The 25,780-nt window shown below is 43.3% G+C and overlaps 1 protein-coding gene across 1 annotated transcript in view; it reads left to right on the plus strand.

Annotated features, from left to right (window-relative positions):
* The window catches only part of MAP3K4 (mitogen-activated protein kinase kinase kinase 4), a 188,135-nt gene that overhangs the window by 48,407 nt on the left and 113,948 nt on the right, over positions 1-25,780 (plus strand). The window contains exon 2 of the mRNA XM_040429284.1: positions 20,099-20,289. Within this exon, the coding sequence (XP_040285218.1) occupies positions 20,099-20,289 (191 nt within the window). The remainder of the gene's footprint in view (positions 1-20,098; positions 20,290-25,780) is intronic.

A 25,780-nucleotide genomic window follows, 5' to 3' on the forward strand; every position in this document is an offset into this window, starting at 1 on the left:
ATTACAATGTTTTGCACTCGCGCAGAAAAATCGCGGGTGTTCCCGCAACGCACCCGCACATTTTCCCGCAACGCCTGTGTGAAAGAGGCCTAAAATGCATAAGTATAAGAGGATTGTGGCAAGAGAAGATATGTACAATGTTTAAGTCCATCATCTGCACTTTCACTATGCTGGGTAACACCAGTACATTTGTGTATTTACAGGAGCTCTTTGATCTTAACCCGTACAGTAGCAGCACAGTACATGTACGGCGCTGGCTACTTTGTCCAAAATCCCAACTCCGTAGTACTACGGCGTGCTGATCGGGTGGGTGCAGGAGCTGCGCCCGCCTGATCAGCTGTAGGGGTCCGGCAGTCACTGGTAGCTGGACCCCAGCTGTATGCGCCGGCATCGGTGAAAACACAGATGCCGGGGCATTGACCCTAGATGTGTCGTGGTCAGAGCTGACCTCAGCATGTGCGCGGTATCCTGTCGGGTCGACCGTGTCCATCGGGTCCCCGTGCTGCTGTGACGGGGACCCAATGGCTGGGAAGGCAGCCTGATGCCTTCCTTAGGCATCATGACTGCCTTGCCTCTTAGCCTGTGAGATCCAGCCCCCTGGATCTCACAGGCAAGCTGGCTGAAGTGTATTACACAGTGTAATACACTTACAGCCAATGCATTACAATACAGAAGTATTGTGATGCATTGTAAAGGGGATCAGACCCCCAAAAGGTGAAGTCCCAGAGTGGGACAAAAAATAAAGTGAAAAAGAAGTTTAAAAAAATGAAGTTGTACAAAAATTAAGTTTCAAGTAAAAAAAACAAAAAAAAAGTCGTTTCCCAAAATTAATTAAAAAAATTATTTTTTTAAATAGGCAAAAGAAAAGTAGACATATTGGGTATCGCTGCGTCCGTATCGCTCTATAAAAATATCACATGATCCACTCTGAATGACGTAAAAAATAATCTGTGCCAAAACAGCCATTTTTCTGGTTACCTTGCCTTGCAAAAAGTGTAATACCAAGCGATCAAAAAGGCGTATTTAGGCCAAAATTTTACCAATCAAACCGTCATCTCATCCCTCAAAAAAGAGTCCCTACCTAAGACAATCGCCCACAAAATAATAAAAAATATGGCTCTCACATGACAATGAAAATGGCAACCTAAAAACCAGTTTATTCTGTTCAAAAAGGCTTTCACTGTGTAAAATAAAAATAATACACATTTGGTATCGCCGTGTCCATAGCAACCTCCTCTATAAAAATATCACATGAGATGGCCCCTCAGGTGAATGCTGTAATAAATAAAATAAAATGCTATAACAGCCATTTTTTTTGTCACCTTGCCTCAGAAAAAGTGCAACACCAAGCGATCAAAAAGTCATATATACCCCAAAATGGTACCAATGTAACAGTTACCTCATCTTGCAAAAAAATGAACCGCCACATAACGCAATTACTCAAAAAATAAAAACCAATGGCACCCGTAAACCAATCCATCAAAAGCAATATGGCTCTCCTGCAGTTTATGAATACATATGGGGTATTGCCATATTCAGGAGAAAATGGGTAACAAATTATGGGGTGCTTTTTCTCCTGTTACCCCTTGTGAAAATTAAAAAATTGGGGCTAAAGAAATCTTTTTTCGGAACAAAAGTGTTTCCAAATTCTGTAAAACGTTTAGGGGGTCAAAGTGCTCAGTAGTTTCCCAAATCGGGTCCCTTTTTGAGGGTTTCCACTGTAGGGATACGTCAGGGTCTCTTCAAATACAAAATTGTGCCTAAAAACCATTCTTGCAAAATCTGCCTCCAAAATCCATATGGCGCTCCTTTCCTTCTGACTACTGCAATGTGCCCATAGATTAGTTTACTACCACATATGGGGTATTTCTGTAAACTGCAGAATCAGATTAATGTATATTGAGGTTTATTTTGCTGTTAACCCTTGCTGTGTTGCAAGAAAAAATTGATTAACATGAAAAATCTGCAAAAAAATGAAATTTAGAAATTTCACCTCCATTTTCCTCTAATTCTTGTGGAACACCTCAAGGGTTAACAAAGTTTGTAACATCAGTTTTGAATAATTTGACGGGTGTAGTTTCTAAAATGGGGTTATTTTATAGTTGTTGCTAACTGTTTTATGAGATTTTACTATCTGTCTTAAGAGTAGAGATATTAAAATTTAGAAAATTGTGTGAATTTTTCCAAATTTTTTGTAAATTTTGGATTCCTTTATAAATATAGGTGAAATATGTCGACTCTAATTTACCACTGTCATGAAGTACAATGTGTCGCGAGAAAACAGTCTCTGAATGGCTTGGATAAGTAAAAGCGTACCAAAGTTATTACCAAATAAAGTGACACATGTCAGATTTGCAAAATTCGGCCTGGGATTTAAGGTGAAAAGTGGCTCTGTTAAAGAGGTTGTCCATGTTTAATAAAAATCCAGCTAGCAACAGTAAGTGTGATTTAAAAAAATAAATAAATTACCATTTTCTCCCCTGGTTCTCCTAGTATCTTAGGCTTCATTCACATCACCGTTCAGCCTTTCTGTTCTCCTGCTCCGTTTAGAACAAAAAAGGACGGAGAAGGCACATAATTGAGGCAAACGTAGCCCTAAGGACCCCATGCTCAACTTTTGTCTCCACTCCAAAGTAATCTTCTGAGCGGAAATATGACGGACCCCATTATAGTCTATGGGGTCCTTAGGCTCCGTTTGGCTCAGTTATGTGCCTTCTCCGTCCTTTCCGTTCTCCTGCTCCTAAACAGAGTAGGAGAACGGAAAGGCTGACCGGTGATGTGAACAAAGCCTTAGGCTGGTTTTGGAGTTCTTACATCATCTTCCTGGCTGCAGCAGTGTTGTCCCATTCACATCAGATCACTGTACAGTCAAACACTGGCCTCAGCAGTATACAGCACATAACTGCTGAGGCCGGTGATTGGCTACAGTGGTGACATGGTGTGTATGGGATGTCATCTCTGAAGCCAGGGAAGCAAATAATGATGGGTTAGGTCCCTGGAGAATGTTGGAGCAAGTGACGGAGAAGAAATATGGTAAGTATCACTTGTTATTCTGGAGAATCGTTTCTTATGACTGTGTTGTGGTGTTCTTTTATTCCTGCTAGAAATTTACGGGTAAAGGTACATATAGGTTGTACCAGGTAGGGGTTTGTCCCTTGCACAGTATGAAACTGGCAGCACTAATAAGAGAAGGATGGTAAAACCTAGAGTAATAAGAATAAATGCTGCAGAATCGTCACTTCATGTAGAATACATTTTATTTCATAAAACAGACTTGACAGGTCCTCTTTTTAACTTTGGCAACTCCATTTATGAGATTTAAAAATGCAGTATTTGGCCCAGAGTTTTTAAAGGTTTTATGCAACAAAGGTGGTGTAAATAAGTTGCAAATTAAGGCGCATGCCATGTTAGTGTTATCATTTGTGACTTTTTTAACTTTTTAAAATATCTTGTAGATTGTAAGTCCTCGCAGGCAGGGCCCTCTCTCATATCTGTACCATTTTATAACTTGTCTTGTTCATGCTTGGTGCAATTGTCTGTATTATGTATGTGCACCCCTTATTATATGTGCAGCGCTATGGAATGACGCTTTAATAATTAAATCCTGGAGTAAATTGTAGCTGAAATCAGGGTGGATTTGATTTAAATCAAACTGCTTTAAATCACTAGTCAGTAAGGCTTGATTTAAATCATCGTTTTCTACATAAAGACTAATTCTTGCTGGTATAACTTATAATATGCAAGTAGATGAAGATTGTAGAATAACAACTTTTCATATTAGTTTGATTAGGTTGATTCTGTATTCATAGGTTTGTAGAAGTTAGGATTAAGGTCTTTTTCTCAACTGTGTTCATGTTATAACATTTGTGCTGTGAAGAAGAGGCATGTGATCTCTGCTGAGTCAAATTCAGTTTTGAGAACTGCAAAAGTAAACCAAGCATCTGGAATAATATCTTGTAGGCAGAAAAACTGCCCAATAATCTTACAAAAACCTCTGTTAAGAGCATGACATTGTAAATGGACAAAGGGGGAAACTAACTCTTCTTAGGGAGAGAGCACCTTTATCAGTGAGGAGACTTTTAGGCCATACATGCTCCTCTGGAATTCTGGGAGGGAAGAAATGCAAATGAGCTCTTAACAAGCTTTGCCTCTAATGCCACCAGATGTAAGGCAGCTATCCTAGAAGTCAATATTCAGCTCTTAAAATAAGCCTTGAGACATGACTTGGATATTAAATAAGCCAGCACCTCATCTGCAGACAGCTGTTTCGGACACAGGCCTCCTACCCAGTTAAGCCAGTACTCTCTGCTCTGCACTGATGAGGGGCAATCGCCCCGAAACAGCTGTCTGCAGATGAGGTGCTGGCTTATTTAATATCCAAGTCATGTCTCAAGGCTTATTTTAAGAGCTGAATATTGACTTATAGGATAGCTGCCTTACATCTGGTGGCATTAGAGAGAGGCAAAGCTTGTTAAAAGCTCATTTGCATTTCTTCCCTCCCATTGTGAATGGATTAATGGAATTTATTTACCCAAAAAATTCAACATATACAGCCTTATTCTACATAATTAAAAAACGAATCTTTATTTCATGATGGAATAACCTTTGGATGGTAATATATTTTCCTCAAAAAGCATTTTAAATAAAAAAAATCTTTTTTTTTTTTTTTTTTTTTAATCATAGATTTATATCCAATTTATGTAATTTTCTGGCACACAGCCAGAAGTTGTGCAAAATTAGTTGAGGCAAATATGTGACACATCTAACTTCAGCTTTTCGATAAGACTCTCAGAAAAAATACTTGTCTTACTAAGGCCACCTGCACACAATGAGGATTACGCACGTTTTTTCCATGCAGATTCCAGTATGTAATACAGTACCAGTAAAGGGAATGAGATTAAACAAATCTCGCGTATGCTTTGCTTCTTTGGCCTCCTGCACACGAACATGTGCGCCCCGTGGCTGTGCTGTGGCCCGCAAAATGCGGGCCGCAATGCACAAACACCCACAGTGGGGCAGCTGCAGCGGATCGTGGACCCATTCATTTAATGAGTCCGCGATCCGGCCAGTCCACAAAAAGATAGGACATCTATCTTTTTGCAGAACGGAAGTACGGGACGAAACCCCATGGAAGCACTCCGTAATGCTTCCGTTCCGCACCATTCAGCATCTCCGGATTTGCGGACCTATTGAAGTGAATGGGTCCAAATCCGTGATGCAGAATGCACACTGTCTGCAATACGGCAGGAGGCCTTTCCATGCAGAAATTGACATGCTGTGCAAATTTAGAAATCTACAGCATGCCAATTCCGATGCACCCTGATTTTAGAGGAGAAAAATAAGAAAAAAATATTTTTCATCAGACTTCAGAATAGACCCCCATATCGGATTTCAGATCAGACCTCCATATTAGATCAGACCCCCATCAGAGAAAAAATAAATTCACTTACCTTTTCTGCTCTGCCACTACTATCCCCCAATTTTTTGGCCGAAAACCCCCCCACATCTTATAAAGCAGAAATTATAATTATGTTTGCGGATATTTTGTGCGGATTTCACAGTTTTGCAAGCTAGTGTAACATCTGTGGCAAAACCACATTAAATCTGCACCACATAAAATCTGCACCTTAAAGGGAACCTGTCACCAGTTTTATGGTGTCCTAACTAAGGGTAACATAAATAAGTGACTGATTCTCTTAGCAAAATGCTGGGTCACTTTCTTTAATTGACCCAGTCAATCTGCCAACATCTTGTATTGAAAAGCTCCAACTCATAATGATGAGTCCTGAATATTCATGAGCTCCTGGCTCTCCCTTTAAACTTCATCTATGTTCAACTTTTTTCCGGAGCAGAGGTTTGGACTGAAATCCTGCGAAAGCTCGTTATAGTGCTTCCAATCCGTGCCTCCGCCCCGTATCTTGAGGATTACGGACCCATTCAAGTCAGGGGTCTGCAAGGCTTGGAGCAGACACACTCATGCGCATGAGCCCTTATGTGAATGCTACATCACTCCTGATTAGGTAGCATCACTTTGCATGCCTCTGGTTTAGGAATCTGAGAGTCTGTGTGATCAACAGATACGTGTTTTTCTAGAGTAAGCGATTTCCTCTTGTGGTGGATCAGTATCTATGAGGTGGCTGGTAGACTTGCTGCTAGCAGTTTTATGAGAAAAGAATTGCTCAGGGTGGAGACATGGGTGACTCATTGGTGTAGGAAGTTTACTCCAAGATGAAACTGCTGTGTAAAAGGTGGCGCTGGAACACTTATTACTTTGCACATCTATGGCTGACATCACAAGCAAGAATTTGGAGCATCAGAAACCGTGTCTTCAGCTACGCTATGTATTGTGATCTATAGTAATGCATCATTCTGTTGATGGGAGTATTTTAGTTAGTCACCACCAATACGCCTTTTTACTGACTTAGGCCTCTTTCACACGACCGTTGTGTGCACCCGTGGCCGTTTTCCGTTTTTTTTCGCGGACCCCTTGACTTTCAATGGGTCCGTGGAAAAAACGGAAAATGCACCGTTTTGCAGCCGCATCCGAGATCCGTGTTTCCTGGCCGTGAAAAAAATATGACCTGTCCTATTTTTTTCACGGCCAACGGTTCACGGACCCATTCAAGTCAATGGGTCCGTGAAAGAACACGGATGCACACAAGATTGGCATCCGTGTCCGTGATCCGTGGCCGTAGGTTACTTTTTATACAGACGGATCCGAAGATCCGTCTGCATAAAAGCTTTTTCATAGCTGAGTTTTCACTTCGTGAAAACTCAGAACCGACAGTATATTCTAACACAGAGGCATCCCCATGGTGATGGGGACGCTTCTAGTTAGAATACACTACAAACTGTGTACAAGACTGCCCCCTGCTGCCTGGCAGCACCCGATCTCTTACAGGGGGCCGTGATCAGCACAATTAACCCCTTCAGGTGCGGCACCTGAAGGGGTCAATTGTACTATCATATCCGCCTGTAAGAGATCAGGGGTGCCAGGCAGCAGGGGGCAGACCCTCCCCCCCTCCCCAGTTTGAATATCATTGGTGGCCAGTGCGGCCCCCCCCTCTATTGTAATAATAGGTTGGTGGCCAGTGCGGCCCCCCCTCCCTCTATTGTAATTATTCGTTGGTGGCACAGTGTGCGCCACCCCCCCTCCCTCTATTGTAATAATTCGTTGGTGGCACAGTGTGCGCCACCCCCCTTCCCTCCCTCTATTGTAATAATTTGTTGGTGGCACAGTGTGCGCCCCCCATCGGCCCCCCCCTCCCTCTATAGCATTAACAACATTGGTGGCCAGTGTGCGGCCTCCCATCTCCCCCCCCCCATCATTGGTGGCAGCGGAGTTCCGATCGGAGTCCCAGTTTAATCGCTGGGGCTCCGATCGGTAACCATGGCAACCAGGACGCTACTACAGTCCTGGTTGCCATGGTTACTTAGCAATAGTACAATAGTAGAAGATTCATACTTACCTGCTGGTGGCTGCTGCGATGTTCGTGTCCGGCCGGGAGCTCCACCTACTGGTAAGTGACAGGTCTGTGCGGCGCATTGCTAAATGAACTGTCACTTACCAGTAGGAGGAGCTCCCGGCCGGACACAGACATCGCAGCTCCCAGGTAAGTATGAATCTTTTACTATTGTACTATTGCTAGTAACCCGCTGCCACCAATGATCGGAGGGGGGGGGGGGGGGGGGAAAGAGATGGAGGCCGCACACTGGCCACCAATGTTGTTAATGCTATAAAAGGAGGGGGGGCCGATGGGGGGCGCACACTGTGCCACCAACGATTTATTACAATAGAGGGAGGAAGGGGGGGGGGGCGCACACTGTGCCACCAACGAATTATTACAATAGAGGGAGGAAGGGGGAGGCGCACACTGTGCCACCAACAAATTATTACAATAGAGGGAGGAAGGGGGGGGGGGGGCGCACACTGTGCCACCAACAAATTATTACAATAGAGGGAGGAAGGGGGGGGGGGGGGCGCACACTGTGCCACCAACAAATTGTTACAATAGAGGGAGGAAGGGGGGGGGGGGGGCGCACACTGTGCCACCAACGAATAATTACAATAGAGGGAGGGGGGGGGGCCGCACTGGCCACCAATGATATTCAAACTGGGGAGGGGGGGGGTGTGGTCTGCCCCCTGCTGCCTGGCAGCCCTGATCTCTTACAGGGGGATATGATAGTACAAATAACCCCTTCAGGTGCGGCACCTGAGGGGTTAATTGTGCTGATCACGGCCCCCTGTAAGAGATCGGATGCTGCTAGGCAGCAGGGGGCGGTCATGTACACAGTTTGTAGTATATTCTAACTTGAAGCGTCCCCATCACCATGGGAACGCCTCTGTGTTAGAATATACTGTCGGAAATGAGGTTTCACGATCTAACTCATATCCGACAGTATATTCTAACATAGAGGCGTTCCCATGGTGATGGGGACGCTTCAAGTTAAAATATACCATCGGATTGGAGAAAACTCCGATCCGATGGTATAGGACTCCAGACTTTACATTGAAAGTCAATAGGGACGGATCCGTTTGAAATGGCACCATATTGTGTCAACGTCAAACGGATCCATCCCCATTGACTTGCATTGTAATTCAGGACGGATCCGTTTGGCTCCGCACGGCCAGGCGGACACCAAAACGACTTTTTTTTCATGTCCGTGGATCCTCCAAAAATCAAGGAAGACCCACGGACGAAAAAACGGTCACGGAAAAACGGGACCCCGTTTTGCGGACCGTGAAAATATACTGTCGTGTGCAATAAGCCTTAAACAAAGGAGGTTTAGACTAGACCCCTGGCTTTAATCAATGAGCATATGTAGTCAAAATGGTGCATTAAAAACTATAACTTGTCCTGCAAAAAAAAAAAACGTATGAAGCCCATGTTGTGGGCCGCAAATTGCGGTCCACAATGCACGGGCACCGGCTGTGGGGCAGGCCCATGGGGATCGCAGACCCATTCACTTGAATGGGTCTGCGATCCTTCCATACCGCAAAAAGAGAGATCTTTTTTTGCAGTGCGTAAACACTGAACGGAACCACAGAAAGCACTCCGTAGTGTTCCGTTCCGTTCTTCCGTTCCGCATCTCCAGATTTGCGGGCCCATTGAAATTAATGGGTCCGCATCCATGATGCGGAATGGCCACGGAATGGTGCACGTGTATTGCGGATACGCAAATGCGGTCTGCAATACGGCAACGGGCATCACACATGTGAACGAACCCTAAGACTGGTGTATCTGCACATTGTATGTGTGTGGTGCCTGTGTAGTAAGGGTATATTCACGCTGCATTTGCAGGGTATGTGGCAGTCAACCTCCAGGTGTATTAATCTTATCTATAGGCCCTAATTCACCCAATTTTTAGTACTCAGTACTTCTGTATGGAACAGGTATACTGATGTATACAGACCTGACGGGCCCGGTTGTGATCACGTTTACACTGCCTGGGTCTATCAATCAAAGTGCAGAGGCCGCGGCAGTTGCAGAGAGAGCAGAGCCTCCAGGAGTAACGGCAATGCCCCCATTGCTCCTAGATGCTCATTTGCATAGAACTTAAATTTGCATGTATGCGGGCACATATGAACATTGGACCAACACACATGCCTTTAGCTGCCAATCGCGCATGTAGCAGGTCAGCCAGTTTCATATGTCCAAATCTGCTGACAGATGCCCTTAGGCCCCTTTCACACAAACGAGTTTTCCATACAGGTACAATGTGTGAATTGAATCCTGGCCCATTAATTTTAATGGTTCTGTGTACATAAGCATTATTTTTCACGCATCATCTCTGCGTTACGTGAAAAATCTCAGCATGTTCTACAAACCGGATTCCAAAAAAGTTGGGACACTATACAAATCGTGAATAAAAACTGAATGCAATGATGTGGAGGTGCCAACTTCTAATATTTTATTCAGAATAGAACATAAATCACGGAACAAAAGTTTAAACTGAGAAAATGTACCATTTTAAGGGAAAAATATGTTGAATCTGAATTTCATGGTGTCAACAAATCCCCAAAAAGTTGGGACAAGGCCATTTTCACCACTGTGTGGCATCTCCCCTTCACTTACCAGTAGGAGGAGCTCCCGACCGGACGCAGAGATCGCAGCTCGCAGGTAAGTATAATGGTTCTACAAATTGCTAAGTAACCATGGCAACCGGGACTGGAGTGGCGTCCTGGTTGCCATGGTTACCTATCGGAGCCCCAGCGATTAAACTGGGACTCCGATCGGTACACTCCGCTGCCACCTATGATAGGGGGGGAGATTTTAATTAGGAGGGGGAGGGAGGGGAGAAGGCCCACTGGCCACCAACGAGTTAACTACAGGGGAGGGAGGGGGGCCGGCCGCACTGGCCACCAATGAGTTAACTACAGGGGAGGGAGGGGGGCCCACTGGCCACCAACGAGTTAACTACAGGGGAGGGAGGGGGGCCGGCCGCACTGGCCACCAATGAGTTAACTACAGGGGAGGGAGGGGGGCCCACTGGCCACCAACGAGTTAACTACAGGGGAGGGAGGGGGGCCCACTGGCCTCCAACGAGTTAACTACAGGGGAGGGGGGGGGCCCACTGGCCACCAATGTGTTAACTACAGGGGGAGGGCTGCCCCCTGCTGCCTGGCAGCACCTGCCAGGCAGCAGGGGGCAGTCATGTACACAGTTCTTTTAGTATATTCTAACCTGAAGCGTCCCCATCACCATGGGAACGCCTCTGTGTTAGAATATACTGTCGGTTCTGAGTTTTCACGAAGTGAAAACTCAGCTATGAAAAAGCTTTTATGCAGACGGATCTTCGGATCCGTCTGTATAAAAAGTAACCTACGGCCACGGATCACGGACACGGATGCCAATCTTGTGTGCATCCGTGTTCTTTCACTGACCCATTGACTTGAATGGGTCCGTGAACCGTTGGCCGTGAAAAAAATAGGACAGGTCATATTTTTTTTCACGGTCAGGAAACACGGATCACGGATGCGGCTGCAAAATGGTGCATTTTCCGTTTTTTCCACGGATCCGGAAAACGGCACAACGGCCACGGGTGCACACAACGGTCGTGTGCAGGAGGCCTTACTCGGATTAAACGTTTGATCTGTCATCTACGTTCTATTACAAATAAAATATTGACATTTGCCACCTCCACATCATTGCATTCAGTTTTTATTCACAATTTGTTTAGTGTCCCAACTTTTTTGGAATCCGGTTTGTAAGTTCTGCATTTTTCACGCATCCCTGGTCCCATAGAAGTGAATGGGGCTTCCATCAAAAATGCATTGCATACGGATGCAAAGTTTTTTTAACTGATGGTTGCTAGGAGATGTAGATTGTTCAGTTTTTTTTCATGCGCGTGAGAAATGTATCAAAACTGATAGCATCCGTGTTAAAATCGCAGTAAACACTGACTGCACTTTTGTGTTAAACTATGTGTTTATCACACGAACCCCATTCACTTCTATGGGACCAGGGCTGCGTGAAAATTGTAGAATACAGAACATGCTGTGATTTTTCCTGAATGCAGAAACGTTGCGTTAAAAACGACGCTCATATGCACAGACCCATTGAAATGAATAAGTCAAGATTCAGTCCGGATGCTATGCGTTTGCTTCACTCGTCGCACCCTGAAGGAAAACTCGCTCTTGTGAAAGAGTCCTTATGGCAAGCAGATACAGAGAGCTCCATACTGAAAGCATCTCCCAGGCTGGGTTCTAGGTGGAAGGGGTTTGTTCCTCTTTGTAGATGTTTCCAAATGTCAGTCCTGAAGCTCTACTCCCTAAAGTGTCCCAAATGTCAGTGTTCAAAGACCTTTAAAGGTAAATGAATACCTCTACTTCTGTCATAAGGCCCTTTAATTCTGAAATAGAACCTCTGTTGCAGTTAACATGAACAGCATTTAGTGATGCATGGGTTAATAAACCGGAAATAAATGCATAATTACAGAATGGCGAGATTGTGACACACTGAGACGCACTTCACCCTTTTTGTAGTAAAAGTTCTGTAGTGGATAGCAATTATTTTTAATAGAGGTAACTGAATATTTGATAGTAGCAGTCATTTGTGTATTTCTTCCATAAATAGATAATGGCATGTAATGGCAGCGTTCACTTTCTCCCTCTCACACGTTTCTCAGATGTTACACTCCAAGTCATCATAGGTGATGCCCTCCCCTTAAATTATGGTGTGTCTGATCCCCCAAATTCTTTTATCCAGAATGGCTGCTGGAGCCTTAAAGGCTGTGTACACTTTTGGGGGCATTCATTTTTTTAATTATTGCATTGTACTCCATTTGAGGTAAAACGTACTTTTCAATTTGTCTTTATTAAACATTTTAAACCGCTGTCTTTGTGCAGCCTCAAGTTTCTCTAGTAGCAGGATCTGAACTTTCACTCTGTTCCATCAGGCACCTCAGCTGACTGCTCCTTACCTCTGACCATAAACGCTCATTATAGCTCAGATCTTATCTTACTGATAAGAATGTGGCTTAAAAAAGTGTTTATGACCATTTAGTAATTTAGAGATAAGATTTATTAGATGACCGGCACAAAGTGAAAGTAAAAAGTACATTCACGCAGCTAGAAAAACTGTTAAAGGGGTCATCAAGCCCTTATAATGACCCCCCTCCCCAAATGCCCAGGCCCCTCACACACATTGTACTTACCTCTGTCAATGTGTAATAGAATGTTGGTAAAATTGCTGTTTACAGCAGTACAGTGACATAAGGGCACTAATAAAAAAAACTGGAATAAAGCTTCTGCAAATATAAAATATATTTAAAAAAAATTCCCATTTCTCATGAAAATGCCTGAAATATTAAAATATTTAATTGTTATAGAAGGAAAATCCTCAATGCCAGAATGAATATATATATATATATATATATATATATATATATATATATATATAATATATATATATATTTTTTTTTTTTTCCCCTGCATGCCTGCCCCAAAAAAATTTCGGATAAAAAGTCACATATCCCAAAATTGGTTTCAATAAAAAATAAAAAAAATACAGATTGCCCGGCAAGAAATGAGCCCTAATGCAACTGTCAGTAGGAAAAAAAAGATCTAGTTATCAGAACATGGTGACACAAAACTGTTTGAAAAAAATATATAAAAAATGCGGGCAGCACACCCTGTGCTGTCTGTGTCCGTACGTCTATTCCGCTTCTCCACAAAAAAGATAGAACATGTTCTGTTCTTGTCCATTATGGAGACAAGGATAGGCATTGTTACAACACGGACGTCACATGGATGTCATCTGTATTTTTTGCAGATCCGCATTTTGTGGAGTGCAAAATACATACGGTTGTGTGAATGTAGTCTAACCTTTTATTACAATGTGAACACCTTAAAAACGAAACCAAGTGCAATATACTTTTTAAATTGATCCATCTAATGGTTTATAAAGTACTACTCACATCGCAAAAATGTACTGGTAGGATTATAGTTCTGAGTCTTTGAAGGCAGGGTGCTCCAATGTATGCACAGTTCCTGTACAGATCTCATTCTGTGCTATCTGGACTATTATTCTGATGCAGCCATTCAATTACAAAAAGTGATCTGAAAGAGGTCTCAGGCTCCCTTAGGCCTCTTGCACACGAATGATACGGATTAGGGCCGGTGTGTTCCGGAACACTCGCACCATTTCGCAACCAAGTTCAGTCAGTTTGGTCTGCGATTGCGTCCAGTTCAGTATTTTTTCCGCGCGGATGAAATGCGCACTGATTGAGAATATAGAACAAGTGATGCGTAAAAAACAACGCCCAAGCACACAGACCCTTTGAAATGAATAAGTCCGGATTCAGTGCGGGCGCAATTTGTTCGCATCACGCATTGCACCCGTGCGAAAAACTCGCTCGTCTGAAAGGGGCCTTAGAGGCCTTTGTTGCAGACTTCTTAAAAAAAAAAAAAAAAAAAAAAAAAGGAAGACAGTCGTACTACATGTGTCAGTAAAATGAGACCCTTTATCCATTTGGTGCCATTGTTGTCCGATGTGTCAGATCCATTTTTGGCTTCATGTGACTAAGGCTACTTGCGGATCCGTCATGGATCTGCACAAACGCATCCGTTCAGAATGGATCCGTTTGTATTATCTTTAACCCCTTAAGGACTTAGGACGTATCGGTACGGCATGGGTCCCGAGTCCTTAAGGACCCATGACGTACCGGTACGTCATGAGTTTAAAATAGGATTGCGGCGCCCCGGGGGTTTATCAGAACGGGATGCCGGCTGGCATCCCGTAACAACGATCGCAGCAAACCGCAGGTCAATTCAGACCTGCAGTTTGCTGCGTTTTTAGCCGATTCTGATCGCGGGGATCAAACTTTAAAACGCCCAAAATTAAGTTTTATTAACCCCCCCTGCACCCCTGAATAATATTATGTGGGCGGGTGGTGCAGGGGGGGTGTCGCGGGAGGCGGGCGGTGCGGCAGGCGGGATCGCGATCCCCCGCCCGCCTCCCCTTGAATAATCGTTGGCTTCTAGTGGGTATACCAGGGTGCCAGCACATTGCTGGCACCCTGGTATAAACGGCTGACATCGGTGATGCGATGTCAACCGTTTAACCCTTTCCATACAGTGGTCTGTACGGACCGCTGTATGGAAAAGGTTAGCAGCTCAGGGAGCTCCCTCCCTCTCCATCGGGGGGCTGCTGTGCCTTTGCAGCCCCCCGATGGGAGAGGGAGAGAGCCCCCCGACACCCCCGTCCTTACCCTTCCCCGTGCGCTCAGTTCTGATCACTACTGAGCAGACTGGGAAGGTTCCCATGGCAACAGGACGCCTCTCAGGCGCCCTGCTGTCCATGGTGCTGAACAGATCTGAGCTAAAAGGCATAGATCTGTTCAGACAAGTGTAAAATACAGTACAGTTCAATATATATTGTACTGTACTGTATTATACAGACATCAGACCCACTGGATCTTCAAGAACCAAGTGGGTCTGGGTCAAAAAAATGAAGAAAAAAAAGTGAAAAAAGTTAAGATTAAAAAAAAAACCACATTTATCACTGAATAAAAAAAATACACTACACATATTAGGTATCGCCGCGTCCGTAACGACCTGATCTATAAAACGGTCATGTTACTTTCCCCGCACGGTGAACGCCAAAAAAATAAAAACTATGAGAAAATTTTAATTTTGCCCACCTTACTTCCCAAAAAAGGTAATAAAAGTGATCAAAAAAGTCGCATGTACGTCAAAATAGTACCAATCAAACCGTCATCTCATCCCGCAAAAATCATACCCTACCCAAGATAATCGCCCAAAAACTGAAAAAACTAGGGCTCTTAGACTATGGAAACACTAAAACATGATTTTTTTTTTGTTTCAAAAATGAAATCATTGTGTAAAACTTAAATAAATAAAAAAAAGTATACATATTAGGTATCGCCGCGTCCGTATGGACCGGCTCTATAAAAATATCACATGACCTAACCCCTCAGGTGACCACCGTAAAAAAATAAAAATAAAAACTGTGTAAAAAAAGCAATTTTTTGTCATCTTACGTCACAAAAGTGTAATAGCAAGCGATCAAAAAGTCATATGCACCCCAAAATAGTGGCAATCAAACCGTCATCTCATCCCGCAAAAAATGAGACCCTACTTAAGATAATCGCCCAAAAACTGAAAAAACTATGGCTCTTAGACTATGGAGACACTAAAACATTTTTTTTGTTTTAAAAATGAAATCATTGTGTAAAACTTACATAAATAAAAAAAATTGTATACATATTAGGTATCGCCGCGTCTGTGACATCCTGCTCTATAAAATTATCACATGTTCTAACCTGTCAGATGAATGTTGTAAATAACAAAAAATAAAAACGTGCCAAAAAATCTATTTCTTGTTACCTTGCCGCACAAAAAAGTGTAATATAGAGCAACCAAAAATCATATGTACCCTAAACTAGTACCAACAAAACTGCCACCCTATCCCGTAGTTTCTAAAATGGGGTCACTTTTTTGGAGTTTCTACTCTAGGGGTGCGTCAGGGGGGCTTCAAATGGGACATGGTGTCAAAATAACCAGTCCAGCTAAATCTGCCTTCCAAAAACCGTATGGCATTCCTTTCCTTCTGCGCCCTGCCGTGTGCCCGTACAGTAGTTTACGACCACATATGGGGTGTTTCTGTAAACTACAGAATCAGGGCCATAAATAATGAGTTTTGTTTGTCTGTTAACCCTTGCTTTGTAACTGGAAAAAAAATATTAAAATGGAAAATCTGCCAAAAAAGTGAAATTTTGAAATTGTATCTCTATTTTCCATTAAATCTTCTGCAACACCTAAAGGGTTAATAAAGTTTGTTAAATCAGTTTTGAATACCTTGAGGGGTGTAGTTTCTTAGATGGGGTCACTTTTATGGAGTTTCTACTCTAGGGGTGCATCAGGGGGGCTTCAAATGGGACATGGTGTCAAAAAACCAGTCCAGCAAAATCTGGCTTCCAAAAACCATACGGCGCACCTTTCCCTCTACGCCCTGCCGTGTGCCCGTACAGCAGTTTACGGCCACATATGGGGTGTTTCTGTAAACGGCAGAGTCAGGGCAATAAAGATACAGTCTTGTTTGGCTGTTAACCCTTGCTTTGTTAGTGGAAAAAATGGGTTAAAATGGAAAATTAGGCAAAAAAATGAAATTCTCAAATTTCATCCCCATTTGCCAATAACTCTTGTGCAACACCTAAAGGGTTAACGAAGTTTGTAAAATCAGTTTTGAATACCTTGAGGGGTGTAGTTTATAGAATGGGGTCATTTTTGGGTGGTTTCTATTATGTAAGCCTCGCAAAGTGACTTCAGACCTGGTCCCTAAAAATTGGGTTTTTGTAAATTTCTGAAAAATTTCAAGATTTGCTTCTAAACTTCTAAGCCTTGTAAAATCCCCCAAAAAATAAAATATCATTCCCAAAATGCTACAAACATGAAGTAGACATATGGGGAATGTAAAGTCATCACAATTTTTGGGGGTATTACTATGTATTACAGAAGTAGAGAAACTGAAACTTTGAAATTTGCACATTTTTCCAAATTTTTGGTAAATATGGTATTTTTTTTATGCAAAAAAAATTAACTTTTTTTGACCCAATTTTAGCAGTGTCATGAAGTACAATATGTGACGAAAAAACAATCTCAGAACGGCCTGGATAAGTCAAAGCGTTTTAAAGTTATCAGCACTTAAAGTGACACTGGTCAGATTTGCAAAAAATGGCCAAGTCCTTAAGGTGAAAAAGGGCTGAGTCCTTAAGGGGTTAAGATGGCCAAAACGGATCCGTCTTGAACACCATTGAAAGTCAATGGGGGACGGATCCATTTTCTATTGTGTCAGTGAAAACTGATCCGTCCGCATTGACTTACATTGTGTGTCAGAACGCATCTGTTTGGCTCCGTTTCATCAGATGGACAACAATACGCTGCAAGCAGAGTTTTGGTGTCCACCTCCAGAGCGGAATGGAGACGGATCGGAGCCAAACTGTTACATTTTGAGCGGATCCTTTTCCATTCAGAATGCATTAGAATGCAACCTGATCCGTTTTGGACCGCTTGCAAGAGCCCTGAACGGATCTCACAAACAGAAAGCCAAAACACCAGTGTGAAAGTAGCCTTAACAGAAGAACAAAGTGGATATGAATGAAGCCTACATGTGACATTTGTTTGCCTCTTCTGTCTTATTTCTTCTGTTTTGTATCTTTTTATTTTATTTAACCAAGAAACAAAACTAATATTCCACACTAGGGTGAGTTTACATGGATTCTGCACCCAAAATCCACACAGAAAACGCATGCATTTGTCCCCCTGCTTTTGAAATGGGAACTATCAAAAACCGCATGGAATTAAGGCTCTATTCACACGTCTGCAAATGGGTCCGCATCCGTTCCGCAAACGGACCCATTCATTCTCTATGGGGACGGAATGGATGCAAACAGCACACAGTGTGCTATCCGCATTTGCGGAGCGCGGCCCCGATCTCCGGGTCCGCAGCTCCGCAAAAGATAGAACATGTCCTATTCTTGTCTGCAGCGGCGGACAAGAATAGGCATTTCTATAGGGGTGCCGGGGCGGGTGTGTTGCGTATCCGCAATTTGCGGGTCCGCAACACACCACAGACGTGTGAATGGAGATGAAGAAGTAGTTTCCACAATGCTTTTTTCAGCACAGGTTCTGTGGAAACTCAGTGGGGGTTCTCCAGGATTTACCTATTGATGACCTATCCAGCAGGGGTCCTATACCCCACCCCCCGTCAATCTGCTATTTGGGGGTATCTCCGACACCATAACTACACAGTTCTGTCTCTTATGTACTGGATGGAGTTTGCTACTGCAGTGCTGCCCAAATTGAAGGTATGGCTGTGTTTTGGGGAAGCTACCCTACATGGCGGTATGCTTGTTTTGAAGATGTTTTTTTGAGGTGACAGACTCTCTTTAATATGTGCAGGGTTTAAGGCGGCAAAAACGTCATGGAAACTTAATAAAAGATGCGATAAAATCTGCACTTGTGAGTATACTGGTGATGTCATTGCAGGTCTACATGGAAGGGACCTCTTGCCTAGGTGTTCCACAAAGTGGCACTAGTGAGATGGCTCTCTTACCTTGGGAGATAACTGTGCATTTCCCCATGGAGCATTGCTAATAAGTCTCCATACAGAGCTGGTCTCTTTAAGGGGAGCCAGTACCCCATGTAAGTTGTAAGGATAATGTCCTTTCAGCATGACAATATTTTTGTGTGGAAAATATATTTTATTGTCAGACTCCTTGTTCTGATAGGAGCAGCGTGTCAGGCCTGGTAGATCTTTCCAAGAGCACTGGATACCAGTGAGTTTACAGTTACTGTATTGTCCAACCTGGGTTGACCCTTTCTTACTGCGGTGGGGGAGGTTACTTTTCAAGCATAACAGATGTTTCCAATGACAAAGGCTTGTGCTTTGGAAAGAACTAAAACAAAATTGGTTGATTAGCTTTGTGTTACAGGATTGATTTGGATCCTTGAAAGTTGTCTGCTCTGATAACAATTAGCCCCTAAAGCAACTTTAGAAGTTTGATTGTACATTTGAAATCAGAGACGAGTCCTCTACCACATGTGACCCCTGAGGGCACCGAGTGGCTGCAGTGATCAGGGCTCCGAGCCACTTTCGGTCTGAAGAGGAGCCGAAGCTGCTGGGAACAAGGCTGTGGCACAAGAACAAGGACTGCTGACAAGTTTTTCTTGTTATTTTGGGCACAAGTTCTGAGGTTTGGGTTGTTTGGCGCCCAGGCTTCCTTTGGGGTGGCTTCACACACAGCTTTTGGTTTACACTTCTTCTGTTGTTTTTTATTTATTTTTTACAGTAAAAACGCCAGCTCCAGGTTAAAGCCTATAGAAAATATAAAGTGCAGGACAAACAAATGTTTTTGTTAATTATTGACCCGCAAATATTTGTGTAGGGGTCGTAAATCTAACCTGGCTCACGTTTAGGTTTGTGGGAGCCATATTCTGCAGTACACAGAATGTATCCTGCTCTCTTCAACAGGCATCTGAGATTTTACAAGTATGTTCAAGGATGCTCTACTGAAAACCTGTGTATTAGAAAAACACGCCAAATAATTTGCGCTTCTGTCTTGTAAGAACGTAATTGGATAGGTACACCTTTTATAATGCATTTGCACGTTATAGCGAAATAGCTCATCTTTTAGAAGAGACATCTGGAGTTCAGCATGACACATCTGTCCTGATTCAGACTGGATTGATGTTTCCTAGCAGGTATGTTTTGTGTTGTGCTGACAGTAAACAGGTTGAATCCTCCTTTAGCTGTAAACCCTTTCATACACCTTTATGATTCAATGTCTGTTTACTACACTTATGTCAGGGTTAGACAATGTTGTCCAGCCTCTATGAGCTGTTCTGAAATCTCAAATGTATCAACAGGTTAATTGACAAAAAATATTTTCTTTAAAAAAAAAATCCTGCAATCAATAACTAAAGTCATACAGCAACGTTCTTACACAAAACAAACTCTAGGGAGCAGTTATGGTAAGGAGATGTATGACAAAAATGTGTTTAAGCTGACTGCTCTGCCCTTTTATACCTCTTCTTGCTTTATCAGTCCTATTTAAGTTGTCCTCCGTGTTTCAGGCACATGCGCAAAACAGAAAATGCCGCTGGAGACAGTCTGGGTTGTGAAGCTGATGAGTTTTCAGATGAAGCAAATGCCGAAACCTTCTATGGCACCTCTCCTCCCAGCACTCCCCGACAGATGAAACGTATGTCAACCAAACATCAGCGGAACGGCACGGGGAGGCAAGTCAATCGAACTTTATGTAAAGGTCAGTAATTCTAATAAAGCCCTACACTAATCTATTCTTCATGAAGCAGTTCACATAATAGCCACTGTAACTATCTAAGAATTATTAATACATGTGTTTTTCTTGCTCATTGCTCTCTCATTTTGAAATGTGCCTTTTTGGGGGTGAAACTTCCTTTGTAATACAATTTGCTTTCTTGTATCAATAAGGCCAGTTTAACATATGCATTTTGGCTTCCAGTTTTAACATACAGCAGAGGATCTCAAAACGTATCTGTTTTGATTTCACATCAGGATGCATCCGTTACGTTAGGATGAGGTTGTGTGAAATCAAAATGGACCAAACTGAAATGGACCAAACTGAATGGAAAGTCAATGGGTGACCCGTTTTTTTTTTAGGATCGCAGCTTGTAGCGGTTTTACGTCCAGACACAAAACAGAATGCTCACAAAATGGAAGGTATCCTGGTGGATTCTGAAGGATCTCTTTCCATTCAGAATGCATGGGGACAAAACAGAACCGTTTTGGCCTGGTTGCCAAAACGTAAAAGCAGCCTGAAGAGTGAACGACAGTGTCAGAAACATTACAGGAAAAAAGGCTCATGATTCAGAATTCATGGTGCAGCACTTATTTGAAGTCAGGGGCAGCATGAAAATTTTACTTCCCGATTCTGTTCATAGGGGGTGGCGGGAGGGGGAAGCTGCTAATGAAATCCAGAAAGATTACAGCCTCTTCAGAAATCCAGCGCCGTTCACAAGATTCGCTGCGCACGTCATTTCTCATTATGGGCAGAGGCACAAGGCCGGCTAGATGTACGGGCCGGCACATGCGCATTAAACGCTCTTGTGCCTCTGCCCATAATGAGGAATGAAGTGCGCAGGCGCTGGATTTCTGAAGAACCTAGGGCGGGTAGAGGGATGAAAGGGGAGGGGTGTCATATGAAAAGCGATAAGGGGCCCGGGCACCGGCCGCTTGCAGGCCGCCCCTAGGCACCTTCAGAACCTAATTTACATATTGAATAAAAATGTTTTTTAGTGAAAATAAGCGATGGACAGCTATACGGTAAGGAGCATTCCAATATGGGGACTATAATGCAGATCATGGGGTTAGTGTTCTATAATGGTCCGTTTAGGTGAAAGACTCCCTTGCTATGTGTATGTGATTGAAAGAGCGTGCAGTATTAGTGTCTTGTCTTTGTCAGCATTATGTGTAGTGCCAGATAAATAAGGTATATGGGAATAGCAGTATGGCTGTCCAACAGATTTTTAGTATTTTTTTTTATTTTTTTTAAACGGGGGCAGGGTGTAAGAATGGGATTAAACTAAACCAGTGGGGGGCCCAATAATTAAAAACAATGATTGGCTGGACAACCACTTTAAGGCTACATTCACACGTCAGTATTTTTCTATAATCCGATTTTCTGTCCGTTTTTTGCGGATCCGTTGTTCCTGAAAATGTTTCCGTATGTCATCCGTTTTTTGCGGATCCGCAAAAAACGGAAACATGTATAAATTTCAATAAGCAAATAAAGTTGTTTGGATTTCTTGAAAAAAATAAAATAAATTAAAATGTAATTTCCAGGAACGGATTCCGTATAAAACGTATGACATACGGAATGACATCCGTATGTCTTCCGTTTTTTGCGGATCCATTGACTTTGTATTGTACCAGGATCCGATTTTTCAGGAAAAGAATAGGACATGTTTTATATTTAAACGGACATGCAGAATGGAACAACGGAAACGGACAGCACACATTGTGCTGTCCGTTTTTTTCCAGGACCCATTGAAAATGAATGGGTCCAGATCTGTTCCAGAAAAAACGGAACAGATCAGGAAAGAAAAAACGGACGTGTGAATGGACCCTAAAGGGAACTTGTCAGCACCAAAATGGATCCTAAACTGCCAGCAGTACCTTAAAGGATAACTGTCACATTTAGACCCTAATTTCAATTTTCATATATGTAGTTACTAATAACATGATATTTCAGAATCAGTTACTATTAGACTGACTTACCCCATATTTAATAAGATTCAGCCCTTAGCAACCAGTCTGCATAAAACTGCAATCTCACTATTCAGTTAAGATGGCCGCCACTGCCCTCACCCTGAGGCTAATCCTGCCTGCCCTCACTAGCCAGTAACAATAGCCTCCCAAAAGTGTCAGTAACCAAAGCCCTCCCCCCTAAAGGGTTAATCTCCTGCAGCACAAAGGGGTCCTCTTACCACATGTTGCTTTCATTTATACACTGAGCAGATGGCAGATCTCCCTTCCCTGGTCTGCGCTGCTTCAACTCTGCATTCTCCAGCTCTGCTGAGTTAGGGAGCGTCTGCCAAGCGCAGGGACAGGGAGAAGTGCACACAGCCCAGGCACTGTTATCAGCTGCTGGGGAGGACCTGGCTTTAATCATTTACTTACAGTCTCTGGCTGTCAGTAATGTGACCTTACACGCAGCCTGCTTCTGCGTCCTCCGTCCTTCAACAGATAGACGGACCATACCTAGCAACCCTATTTTAAGCACAGGTAAAAGTAGGCAGTACAGGGAACAAAAATGTGGAATTAAGGGGTAATTGAATACACAGTGAAAAGTTGAAATAGGGCCACCAAGGAGATATTAGTCACCACAATCCATTACTCCAAAAAAAATAAAGAATACGACAGTTATACTTTAAAGCTGTTAACTTTAGGCTTCTATGTTTTTCTTTTTTTATTTATTCTGTTTTCTGTATGTAATTATGAGGGAATGAGGGAAGCCATCTTGTCTGAGCTGTTAACAGCATTTTCAGATATGCTTTACAGCAGGCACATGGGCCATAGACACAATAGTCTAGGGGGGACTTATTGACTTCTGTGTGAGAATTTTCTCGGCATGCTCTGTGACCTGTGCAGAGGTCATTGCTCAGGGAGGGAGTAGATAAGCCTCAGACAATCAACTATTGTGGTGGCTCCTGTGTTATCTATACTAGTTTTAGCTCATTGTGTTCCTTCCTGTGATGATAATGATTTGAATACCGAAAAGTGATCTGTACAGAACCGGAAGTGTCCGCTTATTAGGCCAGTGTGAAAACTGTTTTTTTATGTTTAACATAAAAACTTGATGTAAGCAATCATTTCATGATGACACGTTCCCTTTAATGTTGGAGTCAACCCAAGATATCCTGCAAAAATAGCTAAATATTAAACGTCATTCTCTTAACAAAGGTTCAACTTCAACATAGGTTGTTTTTTTTTCCATTGGTCATGTTTGTCATTAGTGGGTCATAAAATGTTAAGGGGGTAATTTGCTGCAGGGTGAGAATTTACAGCAACATATTATTCAGTTCTGTATGTGCTGATTCATTATGAGTTATAAATCAGTTATAAGCCGCTATGGAGCATGTCTTCCGCCCGCTAATGATCTCGTTGGGGCAGTTGCTTTTCCTGTATAATGTGTAATACTGTTGTTATATAGCAGCATTTTTCAAATCTGTATGTGTGAAATTTCCATTACCAAGGTGATATTTTTACACTTGTGAAATCTAATTTTGTTTTCCTGTTTTACATCTTAAATTCTCTTGCTAATAAGTCTTTATGAAAAATAGACTGCATGTTCATTCTTAGACAGTTCCCTGTTATGGCTGACAGATACAAATGGATGCAATCTTTAGGTTATGAACCATTCTGGGCTACTACAAACACCAGTTTGTATTGTAATTTCTATGGAACTCTAAGCAACACACAAAATGTTCTGTTTATTTGAGTCTCTTACCTTGCATAGCGCCATGTATGGTTAGCTTACTGGATGTAGCGCTATGGGCAGTGTCATTTCCTGTAGGAGAGTAGCGCAGTTTCTGAATTAAAGGACATCTGTCAGCAGATTTCTACCTAGGACACTGGCTGACCTGTTGTATGTGCACTTGGCAGCTGAAGGCATCTGTGTTGGTCCCATGTTCATAGCTGCCTGCATTGCTGAGAAAATCATGTTTTAACATGCAACTGAGCCTCTAGGATAGGGATGGCCAACCTGCAGCTCTCCAGCTGTTGCAAAACTACAACTCCCAGCATGCCCAGACTGCCTACAGCTATCAGCCTACAGCAGGGCATGGTGGGAGTTGTAGTTTTACAACAGCTGGAGGGTCACAGGTTGGCCATTTCTGCTCTAGGAGCAACCGGGGAGTTGTCATTACACCTAGAAGCTTCGCTTTGTCAGCCACTGCCGTGCCCTCTGTACTTGGACAGGGTCAGGGCCGCTGACAGGGCTAGTGCCTGGCCTTGTCAATGAAAGTGCAGATGGGGCGGCAGTTGCAGAGAGAGCAGAGCCTGTAGGACTAACTGCAACGCCCCCGTTGTTTTTCTCTGCAATGCCTTCAGCTGCCAAGCGCACATACAACAGATCAGCCAGTGTCATAGCTACAAATCTGCTGATAGATGTCCTTTTAAGGGCAAAAAAAAATTCTGAGGATTTCTGTAAATATGTATACCTCATGAAATAACAGGGCTGGAGCAACTGTGCATTGTGCCATCCTGCGTTATTCATCTTGTAAATGTAATAAATTGACATCTGGTTATTACCATTTCCCTTGATTATCGGTTTGTCTCTACACAGTCTGACACTGTCGGCAATAATTCCACAGAGCCGGGGGTTTATAGACCAATCCCATTGAATAGGGGAATAGTAATGCCTAGTGGCTTAGGGCTCTTTCACACCTGCGTTATTGTCTTCCGGCATAGAGTTCCGTCGTCGGGGCTCTATGCCGGAAGAATCCTGATCAGGATTATCCTAATGCATTCTGAATGGAGAGTAATCCGTTCAGGATGCATCAGGATGTCTTCAGTTCCGGTACGGAACGTTTGTTGGCCGGAGAAAATACCGCAGCATGCTGCGCTTTTTGCTCCGGCCAAAAATCCGGAACACTTGCCGCAAGGCCGGATCCGGAATTAATGCCCATTGGAAGGCATTGATCCGGATCCGGCCTTAAGCTAAACGTCGTTTCGGCGCATTGCCGGAGCCGACATTTAGCTTTTTCAGAGTGGTTACCATGGCTGCCGGGACGCTAAAGTCCTGGCAGCCATGGTAAAGTGTAGTGGGGAGCGGGGGAGCAGTATACTTACCGTCCGTGCGGCTCCCGGGGCGCTTCAGAGTGACGTCAGGGCGCCCCAAGCGCATGGATCATGTGATCACATGGCACGTCATCCATGCACATGGGGCGCTCTGGAGCGCCCCGGGAGCCGCACGGACTGTAAGTATACCGCTCCCCCGCTCCCCGCTCCTACTATGGCAACCAGGACTTTAATAGCGTCCTGGGTGCCATAGTAACACTGAACGCATTTGGAAGACGGTTCCGTCTTCAAATGCTTTCAGTACACTTGCGTTTTTCCGGATCCGGAGTGTAATTCCGGCAAGTGGAGTACACGCCGGATCCGGACAACGCAAGTGTGAAAGAGGCCTTACTCACACATTTCCAGGAGGAATAACAGCACAATGTGGAAATTTTAATTTCAGTGATTGAGTACTGTTATTTCATGACAAATTT

This window comes from Bufo bufo, chromosome 4 (genome assembly GCF_905171765.1).
Source record: "Bufo bufo chromosome 4, aBufBuf1.1, whole genome shotgun sequence".
NCBI classification, from domain to species: Eukaryota; Metazoa; Chordata; class Amphibia; order Anura; family Bufonidae; genus Bufo; species Bufo bufo.